The 14,680-nt window shown below is 38.8% G+C and overlaps 2 protein-coding genes across 2 annotated transcripts in view; one reads left to right on the forward strand and one right to left on the reverse strand.

Moving 5' to 3' along the window:
• Positions 1-10,758, forward strand: part of vill (villin-like) — a 12,127-nt gene extending 1,369 nt beyond the window's left edge. Inside the window, exons 3-21 of the mRNA XM_020602326.1 lie at positions 2,669-2,752; positions 2,877-2,951; positions 3,051-3,250; positions 3,525-3,633; positions 3,924-4,034; positions 5,223-5,428; positions 5,517-5,595; positions 5,687-5,785; positions 6,010-6,163; positions 6,579-6,679; positions 6,797-6,934; positions 7,014-7,172; positions 7,505-7,684; positions 7,831-7,976; positions 8,329-8,473; positions 8,702-8,890; positions 9,187-9,255; positions 9,452-9,706; positions 10,537-10,758. Coding sequence (XP_020457982.1) covers positions 2,669-2,752; positions 2,877-2,951; positions 3,051-3,250; positions 3,525-3,633; positions 3,924-4,034; positions 5,223-5,428; positions 5,517-5,595; positions 5,687-5,785; positions 6,010-6,163; positions 6,579-6,679; positions 6,797-6,934; positions 7,014-7,172; positions 7,505-7,684; positions 7,831-7,976; positions 8,329-8,473; positions 8,702-8,890; positions 9,187-9,255; positions 9,452-9,706; positions 10,537-10,650 — 2,613 coding nt within the window. The 3' untranslated portion in view covers positions 10,651-10,758. The remainder of the gene's footprint in view (positions 1-2,668; positions 2,753-2,876; positions 2,952-3,050; positions 3,251-3,524; positions 3,634-3,923; positions 4,035-5,222; positions 5,429-5,516; positions 5,596-5,686; positions 5,786-6,009; positions 6,164-6,578; positions 6,680-6,796; positions 6,935-7,013; positions 7,173-7,504; positions 7,685-7,830; positions 7,977-8,328; positions 8,474-8,701; positions 8,891-9,186; positions 9,256-9,451; positions 9,707-10,536) is intronic.
• Positions 10,759-11,051: 293 nt separating this feature from the next.
• Positions 11,052-14,680, reverse strand: part of plcd1a (phospholipase C, delta 1a) — a 15,656-nt gene continuing 12,027 nt past the window's right edge. Inside the window, 2 exon segments of the mRNA XM_020602347.1 lie at positions 11,052-11,859; positions 12,251-12,414. Coding sequence (XP_020458003.1) covers positions 11,768-11,859; positions 12,251-12,414 — 256 coding nt within the window. The 3' untranslated portion in view covers positions 11,052-11,767.

Here is a 14,680-nt window from a genome sequence, read left to right on the forward strand (position 1 = left end):
TAATATATATATATATTTTGAAACAAACTTTGCTGTATGTGGGGCCTTCAAACCATGCATCATTTCATATTACCTGGAGATGAACATAGGATGCATTTAGAGCATTAACAAAGCTCACTGTATGCAGAGTCAGCGGACACCACGGGTTAATTGATGTGGAACCAGTCTTTCCTGTCACAATAATAGAAGCAATGCTGGTCTTCAGTTTATCTTTGTAGAAATGATTTGACCGGGATCAGATTGCTGAACGCAATGTTTATTTTCCATTCACCACAGGGAGTTGCCACTGCATTTAAAGTGTTCAAGAGCTTGGCAATAAGCAACACTATTGAATCAAGTTAATACATCAATTAAATCAAATCAATCTATTAAAACAAAGCAAGGAAGAGCGATTCTTACTCCCCTCTCCATCCAGAGTTGTACACAATTTTCTGGGCAATTGAATTTGATGATCAACTCTTTTAACTGGTCATTTTATCACAATTACATTAGCTATACACAATTAGCACAATATACACAATACACAGTTATATACAGAAATATATGCACACAGTTAATCTGATAATCTGATCCTATATGCTTTAAATGTATTAGTCCAGTCGCAGCCATATATATTTAAAGTCTGGACACTGTGCTACCATTCTGCCATTTACATATTTATTTATTTATTTTTGGCTCATTATTCTGCTACAGTATAGGATGAAAACCTGAATACAGTACAATAGGCTATCATGTGATACATGTAACAGTGTTAGCTTGATGCTAATTCTCACCTGAATGTAACAGTTAACATACAGTATATACAATGACAGATCAGCACTCAGCAAACACAACAGGGCACAGAATTATTCATAATACCAATATGTCTTGTGTCAAATTAGCAACATATGACAAATTGAAAGCAATGAACTGAGATAGAGAGCTAAATAGCTTTTCACATATGTCAGTGACTTTTGAATGAAAAACTAACGCAAACTTAAAACATATTACTGAGCAACTAATATTAACATGTCATCTGGCTGAGCTTATGAATCTTCTTTAGTTGTGCCAGTGTTGCACTACATTTTAACATTCAGTACTTTAGGCCACAATGGCTGCTATGACTCAGCCCTCCCCAGGCTCACGCACCAGAAGCTAAATGAAGTACGGTTTTGCAGCTGCAGCCCAAACCATATCACTTTAAGGTATTTTTTCTGTTTGTTTTATGTGTGTCACCACTTTATCTGATTCCCTGAATACTAGAGCCTTGATAAGGGTGTGGCTGAAATCCTGGTTGAGTAGCCTATAGCTGATCTGAGCTATCGCACCTTACACCACCCACTCCATCAATCACTGCTCGGCAAGACGCTTTATATATAGACATGGAGGCAGTGCTCAGTACATGAGGGTTATTTCTTTGAAGAATAACTGCAATCTCCAGATATTTGACAACCATATGTGTTTCAAGCAGGCTGTTTCTATATAGTGTGTCACCACTGAGCCCTAGTCTTGGCTCAGCTGGTGATACAGTGTTTGCTTATCAGTACTGTTGTTTCCAGTATGAGTCAAGAGGCAGTTTAAGCACTGCTGATTGCAGAACTTGTAAGTAGCTGTGGTGCCAAGATGGCACTCATTAGGAGGATTAGAGGTGTTTCGCTGTCAGAGATCCAATTTTTTTATTGTGCCTGTTTAGAGACATCTGTTTCCAGTTGAAAAGATAGGAAACCCATATGAATGAGCAATGTGGAAGAGGAAGAGGTCTCAGAAATGTTTTTTCCCCAAGTACTTAGGAGGCACTGCAAGTGAAAATGTGTTTTCTAATTTATGACAGTTTAATGTGAAGCAATGCATAATACTTTAAAAGCTCATCAAATGTTTAATATACAGTGCCTTGCGAAAGTATTCGGCCCCCTTGAACTTTGCGACCTTTTGCCACATTTCAGGCTTCAAACATAAAGATATAAAACTGTAATTTTTTATGAAGAATCAACAACAAGTGGGACACAATCATGAAGTGGAACAAAATTTATTGGATATTTCAAACATTTTTAACAAATAAAAAACTGAAAAATTGGGCGTGCAAAATTATTCAGCCCCTTTACTTTCAGTGCAGCAAACTCTCTCCAGAAGTTTAAGCACTGCTGATTGCAGAACTTGTAAGTAGCTGTGGTGCCAAGATGGCACTCATTAGGAGGATTAGAGGTGTTTCGCTGTCAGAGATCCAATTTTTTTATTGTGCCTGTTTAGAGACATCTGTTTCCAGTTGAAAAGATAGGAAACCCATATGAATGAGCAATGTGGAAGAGGAAGAGGTCTCAGAAATGTTTTTTCCCCAAGTACTTAGGAGGCACTGCAAGTGAAAATGTGTTTTCTAATTTATGACAGTTTAATGTGAAGCAATGCATAATACTTTAAAAGCTCATCAAATGTTTAATATATAAAATCTTAAGCTAAAAATAGTAACTAACTACAATTACAATATTTTTCACTGAAAAATTGATGATTGGTTTCAAAATGGCAACACTCAAGTCAGTTACAGTACAGTAGGTGTACATTGTAATAGCGCATATATTCCTCACTCTCCTTCTTATTGCATATATAGTAATTTGCTCTTACATAGCCTGAGATAAGCATTGTTCAATGTAAAGACCACACCTCTTTATGCCTTTTTGCTGTGTGTTTGTTTCAGTTCAGCAGTAAGATGAGTGATGACAATCAAGACACTTTTAGAAATGTCAGCCGGAAGCCAGGCCTGCAGATATGGACCATCAATGTGAGTCAGCCCTAAAACTACTGTAATGGAGCCCACATTACTGTGAGCAGTAAATGGGGGCTTCAGTAAAGGCTGAAGTGTTATTGTAGGAGATTTGATATGTTTTTCTTGTTTTCTTATACAGAATATGGAGATGGTGCCTGTACCAGCCCAAGGCTTTGGTAACTTCTTTGAGGGAGACTGTTACATTGTTCTAAATGTGAGTACAGCACTGGCTACAGTGAGCAACCACATTAATATAGATATGTCCAAGTGTTACAGCTATGTCTCTTGATGTGTTTTCCATGCTTATTACCAGATAAGTGAGAACAAGGGATCCGGCCTAACAGCTGACATCCACTTCTGGATAGGAAATAAATCTTCTCAGGATGAGCAAGGCGCAGCAGTCATGTACACCACCCAGCTCGACGAGTACCTGGATGGCAATCCAGTCCAGCACAGGGAGGTACAGGGCAATGAGTCACCCCGATTCAAAAGCTACTTCAAAAATGGCCTCATGTGAGTAGGAAGGGGGTATTTGTGTGAACTGACAAATATGAAGGAGTCACATATCTTTCTGAGACATGCTTAGAACACTAATAGGAAATCATGATGACATAAATTACACCTGTTTGGTTGAAGCTTAGCGAAGAAAAACACTTCTCAGTTATATATTTTAAAACGAACAAACCAAGAAACACTCCCAGGTGCTGTTGTACTCATGTAGCTTCATGTGTGGCATAAGTGTTTTATTACACTTGGACTTCGGTCATGTACGCTAATCTCTCCACAGTTACAAGAAGGGCGGAGTGGGGTCAGGTTTTCACCACGTTGACACAAATGTCTACAATATCCTGCGATTGCTGCACATCAGAGGGATGAAGCATGTCACAGCAAAAGAGGTAGGCAGAGAAGAATATAAAGGGCTAGAACAGGGAATGATGCTGTAGCTGCTGTTGATGCTATCTGGAGCTTCACACAGCCAATGGTTGTCAACACTCCCATGTAGTTAAACAAATTGCAGCACTCTTGTCATCATAGCTGTCAAAGAAGATATTAATTGTTTGAGAAATGCTATGACTGTGTGGCATTTATTGAATATGTGAATATTTTATGACACTGTAAACTATTTGAATAAAGGGAAATAATTTATAACCCTCCATCATGTTAAGGTTTGTGTGTCTGTGTGCAGGTGGAGGTGTCCTGGAACAGCTTTAATAATGGAGATATATTTCTGCTGGATATGGGGAAAACCATAGTGCAGTGGAACGGCCCGCAAAGCAACAGGAAGGAGAAACTCAAGGTTCTGAAGCCTCTGATTAGTCACATATGGAAGAAGATTAGGGCCACTATAAAAATTTTATTTGAGTTCTGGCTTTTTCTCAGAATTTTGACTTTTTTTAAAAGTCAGGTTTAAAGTCAGAACTCAAATATGTTTTTTTACAGAGGCCCCAGTCCTCTTCTGTAGCCACAACGGCACTTAAAGTAACAAAAGCAGCATTATAAGCAGCATTTTATGCTTGAAGCTGGTTGAGAGTGGAACAAATTTTAATTACTTCAGGTACTAATGAGGATGCTATGCTATGATAAACCATTAGCCTATATTTTAGAATATAATGAGATGAAAGAATCTATAGTGTAACATGTAGTTGATATGTAAATGTAGTGGTGTATATTGGTGTTTAAAGTTGTGAAATATTCAAATAAAGTACATCTTCCTCTATTATTTTAGAAAATATATTTAGTCACTTTACAGTACTACAAAGGAATCGTGTGTGTACAAATGGATAAAACCTTTTGTAAACTACGTAACAAAAGATTGTTGACATTTACTCACCAAAGTGCATTTTGTGTATCTTTTACGTCTATTGATGCTGAATGCATTTATAGTATTCTCTCACACAATGTTGGTACAGAGGCTCTTTAAATATGCATGGTTTGTGTCCATGTTTGTTTGGAGGCAGTCTTCTTCACTGTATTAGTTAGTGTATTTCTACTTTGTTGGTATGTTATTGCCACCAACTCTTAGTCAGCAGCCTAGTGTGGAAAACACAGCAGGATGTGAATTGTGCTCACAACTGGGATCCATTTGTAAAAACATTGCTCAGTAGCACAACAACTGGTCAAATACTAAACATGGTACTTTTAATTATATTTAAAGACACTATTCTCAAATAAAAATAGTAATTCCACATTTCAGCTGCTTTACAAATAACCTTTATAGTAATATATATTATTTTTAAATACAATAAATACCTTCATTTTAAATGTTTTTACTTGCATCATTCAATCTAGATGGATAATTTAGAGCTAATTTCTCACTATTAATAAAATCAGCATATTCGTCTTTTGGATATTTTGTATTTGTCACAAATATATTGGTTTTCATGTCCAGAATGTAGGCTATATATACGTTAGACTGGATTTCTTAAACAGGTTTTCACTATACGAATTAAATGTAAAACTTATTTCTCCTCTGCTTGCTCTACAGGCATTGCTGTTGGCTCAGGACATTCGGGACCGGGAGAGAGGAGGTCGTGCACAGATTGGCATCATAGAGGGCGGAGATGAGCAGAGCTCACCAGAGCTGATGAAAATCCTGACAACGGTGCTTGGCCAAAGAACCGGGCCACTGAAGGAGGCTATCCCTGATGACAGCCCAGATCAAGTGCAGGCCACCAACGTCAGGCTCTACCAGTAAGGAATCTTAATTGATCATTTACCTATTTTGCAACATGCTGGGAATATTTTTGTCCATTTACATTTTCCTTATGTTTCTCTTCAGCGTTTTTGAAAATAATGGGAATCTAGTGGTTCAAGAGGTGGCCACGCAGCCTCTAACGCAGGACCTGCTGCAGTCATCTGTAACTGGCACTTATCCTTCAAACACAGTCTTAGATGCTGTCAAATAGAAAATGTGCTGTGTCTCTTTGTTCACTGTTTTTCTTCTCTCAGGACTGTTACATTGTGGACCATGGAGGTTCTCATGTGATGGTGTGGAAAGGCAAACAGGCCTCCAAAGAAGAGCGGCGGGAAGCTCTGAACAGGGCACTGGTGAGTTTACACATACACAGTACTATAGGTCCGAAATCAGTATATTACAAATAAAATACTTTAATCCTGGGTATTGTACATCTGCTACTTCCTTAAAACATTTGGTGTATAGGTCTCTAAGTATCTGTTGTCATGAATCTCTTCTGCCTGAGTCACTAAATTAAATAGTAAGGATTGATTAAAGTAATTAAAGATCTACTTTGTCCACTCATCTTTTCTATCAGGGCTATATCAAAGCCAAGAACTACCCATCCAACACTCCTGTGGAGGTGATGGCTGAGGGAGGAGAGTCAGCCATGTTCAAGCACTTGTTCAAGTCCTGGAGAGATAAAGGACAAACCCAGGGGCTGGGCACCACACACAGCATGGGAAAGATAGGTAACCTAGTAATTCACTTCTGCAAAAGATAGATTTGTGAAAGTACATGTTTAATGCACTAAGGACATTTTAGCTTGTAGTGCATAACAGGTTTAAATTAGATTGGATGATAGTGATATTTGAATTGAGGTGGTATTTATTATGCTCATTGTCAACCCACTTACAGTACATGGACCCACAATATTTAATATTAGATGAAGACAGAATAATTATGACTATATACAGAAAAAATAGTAATTAATTATAAAAGAATACAACAAATGAATTTCCAGCAGATTTTTATAAAATCATTTTCCATTCAGCTTCACTTGTTATCACAAACTGTTTTTTGTCAGTCAAGACAACGTGGGCAGAGCCAGGTATAAGAGATTTGATTATATGTCTTATTCATTTATTTATGTGGGTCTTCATGTAGCTAAGGTGGACCAGATGAAATTTGATGTAATGGAGCTTCATGCACGTCCTGAACTGGCAGCACAGCAGCGCATGGTCGACGATGCCTCTGGAGATGTGAAAGTAAGGAAAAAACACAGACACATGCAGTGCAAAAATGCAAACACACAGAGCAGATGCACATCTGTAGTTCAAATGGCAAAGGTTTTAGATTTATGTTGATGTTTCTGTCTTTGTCAGGTGTGGCGCATTGAGAACTTGGAGCTGGCTGAAGTAAATCCAAGTACTTATGGACAGTTCTATGGAGGAGACTGCTACTTGGTCCTATACACATATCAAAGGTCAAACCAGCAGCAGTACATACTTTACATGTGGCAGGTCAGTTGTTGTCTCTCTGTTTCTGTTCAACTACTCAAAGAAAGCCCACTTTGTATTGATATGTTATGTTTAATACCAGGGTCGTCACGCCACTAAAGATGAGATCACAGCTTCTGCCTACCAGGCTGTCAATATTGATAACAAGTACAATGGAGCCCCGGTCCAGGTCAGGGTGGTCATGGGAAAGGAGCCTCATCATTTCCTGGCTATTTTCAAAGGCAAACTTATCATCTTTGAGGTGCGATTTTACATATAGAAGATTAATTTATTTTATAAATTACTGATGCTAAAAAGCAAAACAGGCCTAGCTCCTAGTTATCTGTGCCAATGATGGTGGATAACCTGAGGAATAAATACTGCAATATGGTTTTTAAAAAATCTGAAGGAGTAAATGCTCCAGAAAAACATTATCAGACATTAATCTTACATGGTCAGAATAATATAACACTTATCAAAACTATACAATTAAATAAAAAGCAAAAAACTAAATAATCCTTGCTGCTTCATCCGTATTTGTGTGAGTGTGAATCTCGGCATGTATTTTATGTATTCTGACGTGCTTGTTTAAAGGGTGGCACTGGTCGCCCAGGTGTGGTCAACCCTGACGGCGGTACCAGGCTCTTCCAGGTGAGAGGGACCGACGAGTTAAACACCAAGGCCACCGAAGTTTTGGCCAGGGCCTCATCTCTCAACAGTAATGATGTATTCATCCTGAAGACTGAGCAAATGTGCTATTTGTGGTATGGAAAGGTAATTTCTTTGTTATTTAAAATAAATTATGCTACAGAAGTCTGACATGAACCCCTTTAAGAGATTAAAAATGTGAATTTATGTTTGTGTATTTGTATCTACCACAGTTCTGTGTATGTTTGATGTCTGCTTATCTCTGTGTCCAGGGCTGCAGCGGGGATGAGAGGGTGATGGGGAGAGCATTGTCTGATGTTGTGTCCAAACAGGACAAGCAGGTGGTGATGGAGGGCCAGGAGCCAGCTGAATTCTGGGTAGCTCTGGGAGGAAAGGCCCCCTATGCTAGCGACAAGAGGTACACACAGACAGCTACAATATTGTGTCAGTCTAGAAATCTCAGGGGAAATGTGTCTCCATGCTGAACAACATAACTGAAGTAGCTGGGACTCATTTGTCTTTCCTGCTCAGCCATGTTGCATGAAAGCAAAATATAACTATAACTGAACAAGGACGTCTGAAATCATCCAAAGGCCTCTTTAGTAATATTTTCAGTGATTAATAGGCTTAACTTTAAATCTGCATGGATTATATTTATGTGAAAGTCAGTGGAATATGCCCTCTGTCATCTGATACCAATGAAATAAAGTATGCACACATGCCCCTAAGTGTAAACAGCTCTTACAATGGAAAGGTTTGTTTCATTTCAGACTGCAGAGGGAGGAGCCTCCTCACAGTCCCCGCCTATTTGAATGCTCCAATCAGACTGGTCAGTTTAAGATGACCGAGGTGGAGGACTTTGCCCAGAGTGACCTGGACGAGGAGGATGTCATGCTACTGGACACCTGGGAGGAGGTGAGAAGGCAAAGGGCCACAGCCAGACCCTGAGTTAATGTCTATTATTGCAGAAAAACATTGTCTTCTTGGGCCTGGGAATTGAACAGTAAAATTTATGATGGCACACATGATGTGGAGACCAACTGGTGGGTGCAAACTCCAAAACTTTTACATGGTGATCTGGGAAGAACTGTTGAAATGTAGCCATCTGTTATTTTCTTGCTTTCTTTCTCCATGTCCCTTAAGCTTTTCTTGTGGGTTGGAATCTCAGCAAACCAGTATGAGACCAAAGAAGCGTGGAACAGTGCGCAGGAATACTTGAGGACCCACCCAGCGGGCCGTGACCCCAGCACACCCATTATCCTTGTCAAACAGGGATATGAGCCGCCTACCTTCACTGGCTGGTTCAATGCGTGGGATCCTCATAAGTGGAGCGTGAGTTTGATTGTCCCTGTCTGATTGCACATTATTAATATAATAATAATACTACAGCATGATTAAGGTATTACACATTACTATCCATAGTATTCTATTGCTGTGTGTTTCTATTACATAAACGGATTATGGAAAAGAGCCACAAATATGAGTAATCTTGTGTGATCAAATCGTCTCAGAAATTACAAAGGGCACATAGTTTCACCTGGATGATTTTTACGCACTGTTTGAAGATGAAGACGACTGCGTGCATGTGTACTAACTTTCAGTCCTGGCTCAACTGATCTTCTCAACAGGGAGGCAACTCCTATGAGGAGATGAGAAAAAACCTGAGTGATGCAGCATCTCTCTCACAAATCACTGTAGTAAGTTATTGACTAACACTAATCCTATCACTAGTTGTACTAATATCACTGATGTAATAACTACTAATGTATCTACATAACAATACAATTGGTCGCTAGTGTATGAATTTTTACAATGTTGATGTTTTCTCCTCTAAATGTCATGCAAACATTCCCTAAAAATAAGATTTCACAAGCTCATCTCTAATGTCAACAGGATCTGAACAACACTGACCTAAATAGGAGTCCAGTTGGGGTGGGTGGAGGTGGTTATAGAGCTCCAGGGGGCCCAGCGAGCTCCTCTCCAGTCAACAACCATGTAGCTGACTTGTCTCCTAGAGCCTCTTACCCCACCAGCACAACCCAGTCCTCCACCTCTGCTGGAGGCTCTGGGATGGTTCTGGATCCTGAGCTCCTCATCAACAAACCTCCCAGTGAGCTGCCACTAGGCGTGGACCCCAGCCAGAGAGAGGTGGGTGAGGAATTATGGGTGTGAATGACTAGTGTGAATGCTGCAAGCACAAATGAACCCTGGGTGAGAGAATGTTGAAGTGCCAGAGCTCACAAGTGGTGATGTCCTGATTAGAGTCTTTTAATACTGAGCATCTGCCAAATACATTCCAATGTTGATTTTATTCTAGATTTTCCCCCTTTATATTACAGAACTAGTAACACCTCAAACATGTTTTATGGATGGTTTATGGTAATGATTAGTATAATGTGATGTAGTAGTTGGTGTCACTGTGGATTTGCTGTAGCAGGAAGCTTTGGACTTGAGTCAGACAGCTTCGTTTGTTCTCCAGTGTGAATAAAAAAATGAAGTTCAACTGCACCCGAGAGCTCGTCTTCACCTACAGAAAGTCAGTCAAATCATCCACAAAGAGAAACAAAATAACTGCAGAGCAGCACAAAACTAAAGAGAGATGCAAAACAACCAGGAAGAGAAATAAACCAACTAGCAAAATATGTAAATAACCACAGACACTAAACAACCACAAAGAGACTTAAACCTACAAAGACCATAAAGAACAGCAAAAAGACTACAAACAGACATAAAGCAACTACAATTTGTAGCTGTTCAGTCAGACCGTCATGCTTCCATGTAAGGAGGGGTGAGCGCCTTTAACACGTTTCTGCCCAGGGACCCATTGTCGCACACTGTGTCCATGGCAACAAGGTTGATTGTGATTCACTGGGATGTATCAAGTACAGTATGCTGTACTTAGAATGTGTGCATGCTGATGTACTAACACTGCCTGTCCAGTAGGGGTCAGCCAACCTGTCGTTTGTCTTTGACTACAGGTCTACCTGACTGATGTGGATTTCGAGAACCTCCTTGGGACCAGACGCGCAGACTTCCTCCGCTTGCCAAAGTGGAGGCAGAATGACTTAAAGAAAAAAGCAGGACTTTTCTGAGAAGGATTTACTATTACATGGAAACGCTGTCAAGCTCGTTTCATTGTAATGCAGATAAGGGTCTTTGTAAAGCAAACTGTAGGGCAGCATTTTAAGAAACGTGTGAGCAGTAAAGGCCTTAATCATTCTGAATACTTTTCTTTACTAATCTTAGTCAAGTCTTAGTGGTTAAAACAGTTTGAAACAATTGTTACTAAAATCACAAGTTTCATGGAAAAACAAATTTTTATAATGCTTTTTGTAATTGTTATACATTTATCAATATTTTATCAATATTTTAAATGTTTGCATGTGATCATACAGTTAATCAAGTTGTCTCACTATATTGTCATTTGAATTATTGATTCACTAATATTATGACTAAACAGCCAACGCCTACTATCAGAAGAGTTTTATTTGAGAGCTCACACAAATGCACATAAGAAACACGAGACACTAAACATCAGTAAAAACCGCTTTTGTACATTGGAAAATTGAACATAAAATAAAGTGTGATATATTAAGATTTGTTTGCAGCACACTTGGTAAAGTAAATTAGGGCTTAATGTCTAGAGAAGATTTGTGTATTATACAGACTCCAGTAACAAAAATCATTGACACTAAAACAGAAAATCTTACTTTTCTCATTCAAAAGAGAATTATGACATTTAAATAGTTGCTATTATTTTGCTTAAGTATTACATTATTTGAGTGCAACAGGCTGTGTTATTATTTATCACCTGTATGTTTCTGAAAGACAGTAACAGAAAGCCTAGGGTAGGTAATCTGTAAACAATGAAATTCAGAAATAACACAGTCATAAGTCAGCATCTTAATCCGACTTCCACATATTCCCTTCCTAGCACCTGTACTTCTATCTTATGTCCCCAGATACAGTTGAGTGACTTAAAAAACAGCTTTTGACACTGTTCATTCACATTCTTGCTATGTTACACTACAGAAGCTCAGCTAAGAAAATGTTACAAATGACTGTGAGCGAGCAACTGCTGGTCGGTAGGCAACATGAGAGTTACAATATTTGAGAGTTACATTATTTAGTTTCAAGACGAGACAAGTTCCTGTAGTGTTTCCATTAAAAAAAAGTTGCTTTTGGCATGTAGGTTTTCCACATGTGGGCTTACTGAGCGTCCATGAGCATGGTATGCACAAAGAGTCCAGCAGAGGGCAAGACATCGCCTTTCTTGTTGAGCAGTGGGACTTTGCGATATCCTGCATGAAAGGAAGTCACTTTTAGTTTTGTCAGCAAAAAACTACTTCAGAGCTACTTTATGATTAACATAAAGTTGCCAACAGCTCTTGACACAAAAATTCAGAAGTGCTGTGGTTTAAAAATCTAACTAAACAAGACATTATGCATCTGCTGTGAAAAATATGACGAAGGGATGATGCTAGGAAAAGTGACCCCTTCTTAAAACCAAAGTTCATCATGCACTTTATTACCTCCTAACTAAGTGATACTTCAGTCACTGTAGACTTAAGGTTAACTTGTTGATGTGACTGAAAGTCCTCTGTGTGATGTGATTATTTATTGACCAAATGAGTAAACGCTTGCAAATATTGCTTTATTTACTTTAGCGCTGTTCAGGCTGGACTTTCTTACCATTCTGTACACTGGTGAGTGGCAAACAGTACTGCCCAATGAAATCATTGCGGTTTGCTGTGTCAAAGTCCTCCACTATAAACAGCACCATGGCCAGCTCTGGGACATTGATGTTAAACTGCAATTTTTCATTCCACACGGGGTTGAACCCTGCAAATAAAGAAAGTTGTTAAAATAGTGGAACTCACTGAATATACATTTTTAAACCATTTAATGTTCCTGTCAAAGAAACATTTATTGTGAAGAAAACCTAAAAATTCATATGTAAAAATGTTCACTGTACAGTAGCGGTGGCAGAAGTACTTCATAGCCATAGTAAAAGTCCTGCATTCAAAATGCTGCTTAGGTAAAAGTACAAAAGTATTAGCATTAAAACACACTTAAAGTACTAAAAGTAAAAGTATATTATGCAGAATGGCACATTTAACATGAATCTATATTATATTATTGGATTATAATTACTGATTCATTATTGTGTTCATCAAATTTAATATTGCAGCTGGTAAAGGTGGGACTAGTTTTATTAGTCTTATTATACCTATAGTTTGAATTGCTGCTGGGTAGCTTGTGAATTTTTCACCAGAAATAAATAGTGTTTTGATAATATTGTAATTTTTGTATTGATCTGGTTATGAAAAGTAACTATTAAATAAAGTTAAAAAAAATGTAGTGGAGTAAAAAGTACAGTATTTATCTCTAAATTGTAGTGAAGTCAAAGTATTAAGTAGCACAAAATGAAAATATACATCATAATACAGTACTTAAGTAAATGTACTTTCCACCGCGGATCTACGGTGTACAGTGCCTTGCGAAAGTATTCGCCCCCCTTGAACTTTGCGACCTTTTGCCACATTTCAGGCTTCATACATAAAGATATAAAACTGTAATTTTTTGTGAAGAATCAACAACAAGTGGGACACAATCATGAAGTGGAACAAAATTTATTGGATATTTCAAACTTTTTTAACAAATAAAAAACTGAAAAATTGGGCGTGCAAAATTATTCAGCCCCTTTACTTTCAGTGCAGCAAACGCTCTCCAGAAGTTCAGTGAGGATCTCTGAATGATCCAATGTTGACCTAAATGACAAAGGATGATAAATAGAATCCACCTGTGTGTAATCAAGTCTCCATATAAATGCACCTGCACTGTGATAGTCTCAGAGGTCCGTTTAAAGCGCAGAGAGCATCATGAATATCAAGAAACACACCAGGCAGGTCTGAGATACTGTTGTGGAGAAGTTTAAAGCCAGATTTGGATACAAAAAGATTTCCCAAGCTGTAAACATCCCAAGGAGCACTGTGCAAGCGATAATATTGAAATGGAAGGAGTATCAGACCACTGCAAATCTACCAAGACCTGACCGTCCCTCTAAACTTTCAGCTCATACAAGGAGAAGACTAATCAGAGATGCAGCCAAGAGGCCCATGATCACTCGGGATTAACTGCAGAGATCTACAGCTGAGGTCGGAGACTCTGTCCATAGGACAACAATCAGTCGTATACTGCACAAATCCGGCCTTTATGGAAGAGTGGCAAGAAGAAAACCATTTCTTAAAGATATCCATAAAAAGTGTCATTTAAAGTTTGCCACAAGCCACCTGGGAGACACACCAAACATGTGGAAGAAGGTGCTCTGGTCAGATGAAACCAAAATCGAACTTTTTGGCAACAATGCAAAACATTATGTTTGGCGTAAAAGCAACACAGCTCATCACCCTGAACACACCATCCCCACTCTCAAACATGGTGGTGGCAGCATCATGGTTTGGGCCTGCTTTTCTTCAGCAGGGACAGGGAAGATGGTCAAAATTGATGGGAAGATGGATGGAGCCAAATACAGGACCATTCTGGAAGGAAACCTGATGGAGTCTGCAAAAGACCTGAGACTGGGACGGAGATTTGTCTTCCAACAAGACAATGATCCAAAACATAAAGCAAAATCTACAATGGAATGGTTCACAAATAAACATATCCAGGTGTTAGAATGGCCAAGTCAAAGTCCAGACCTGAATCCAATCGAGAATCTGTGGAAAGAACTGAAAACTGCTGTTCACAAACGCTCTCCATCCAACCTCACTGAGCTCGAGCTGTTTTGCAAGGAGGAATGGGCAAAAATTTCAGTCTCTCGATGTGCAAAACTGATAGACATACCCCAAGCGACTTACAGCTGTAATCGCAGCAAAAGGTGGCGCTACAAAGTATTAACTTAAGGGGGCTGAATAATTTTGCACGCCCAATTTTTCAGTTTTTTATTTGTTAAAAAAGTTTGAAATATCCAATAAATTTCATTCCACTTCATGATTGTGTCCCACTTGTTGTTGATTCTTCACAAAAAAATTACAGTTTTATATCTTTATGTTTGAAGCCTGAAATGTGGCAAAAGGTCACAAAGTTCAAGGGGGCCGAATACTTTAGCAAGGCACTGTA

This window comes from Monopterus albus, unplaced genomic scaffold, assembly GCF_001952655.1.
Source record: "Monopterus albus unplaced genomic scaffold, M_albus_1.0 scaffold55.1, whole genome shotgun sequence".
Taxonomy (NCBI): Eukaryota; Metazoa; Chordata; class Actinopteri; order Synbranchiformes; family Synbranchidae; genus Monopterus; species Monopterus albus.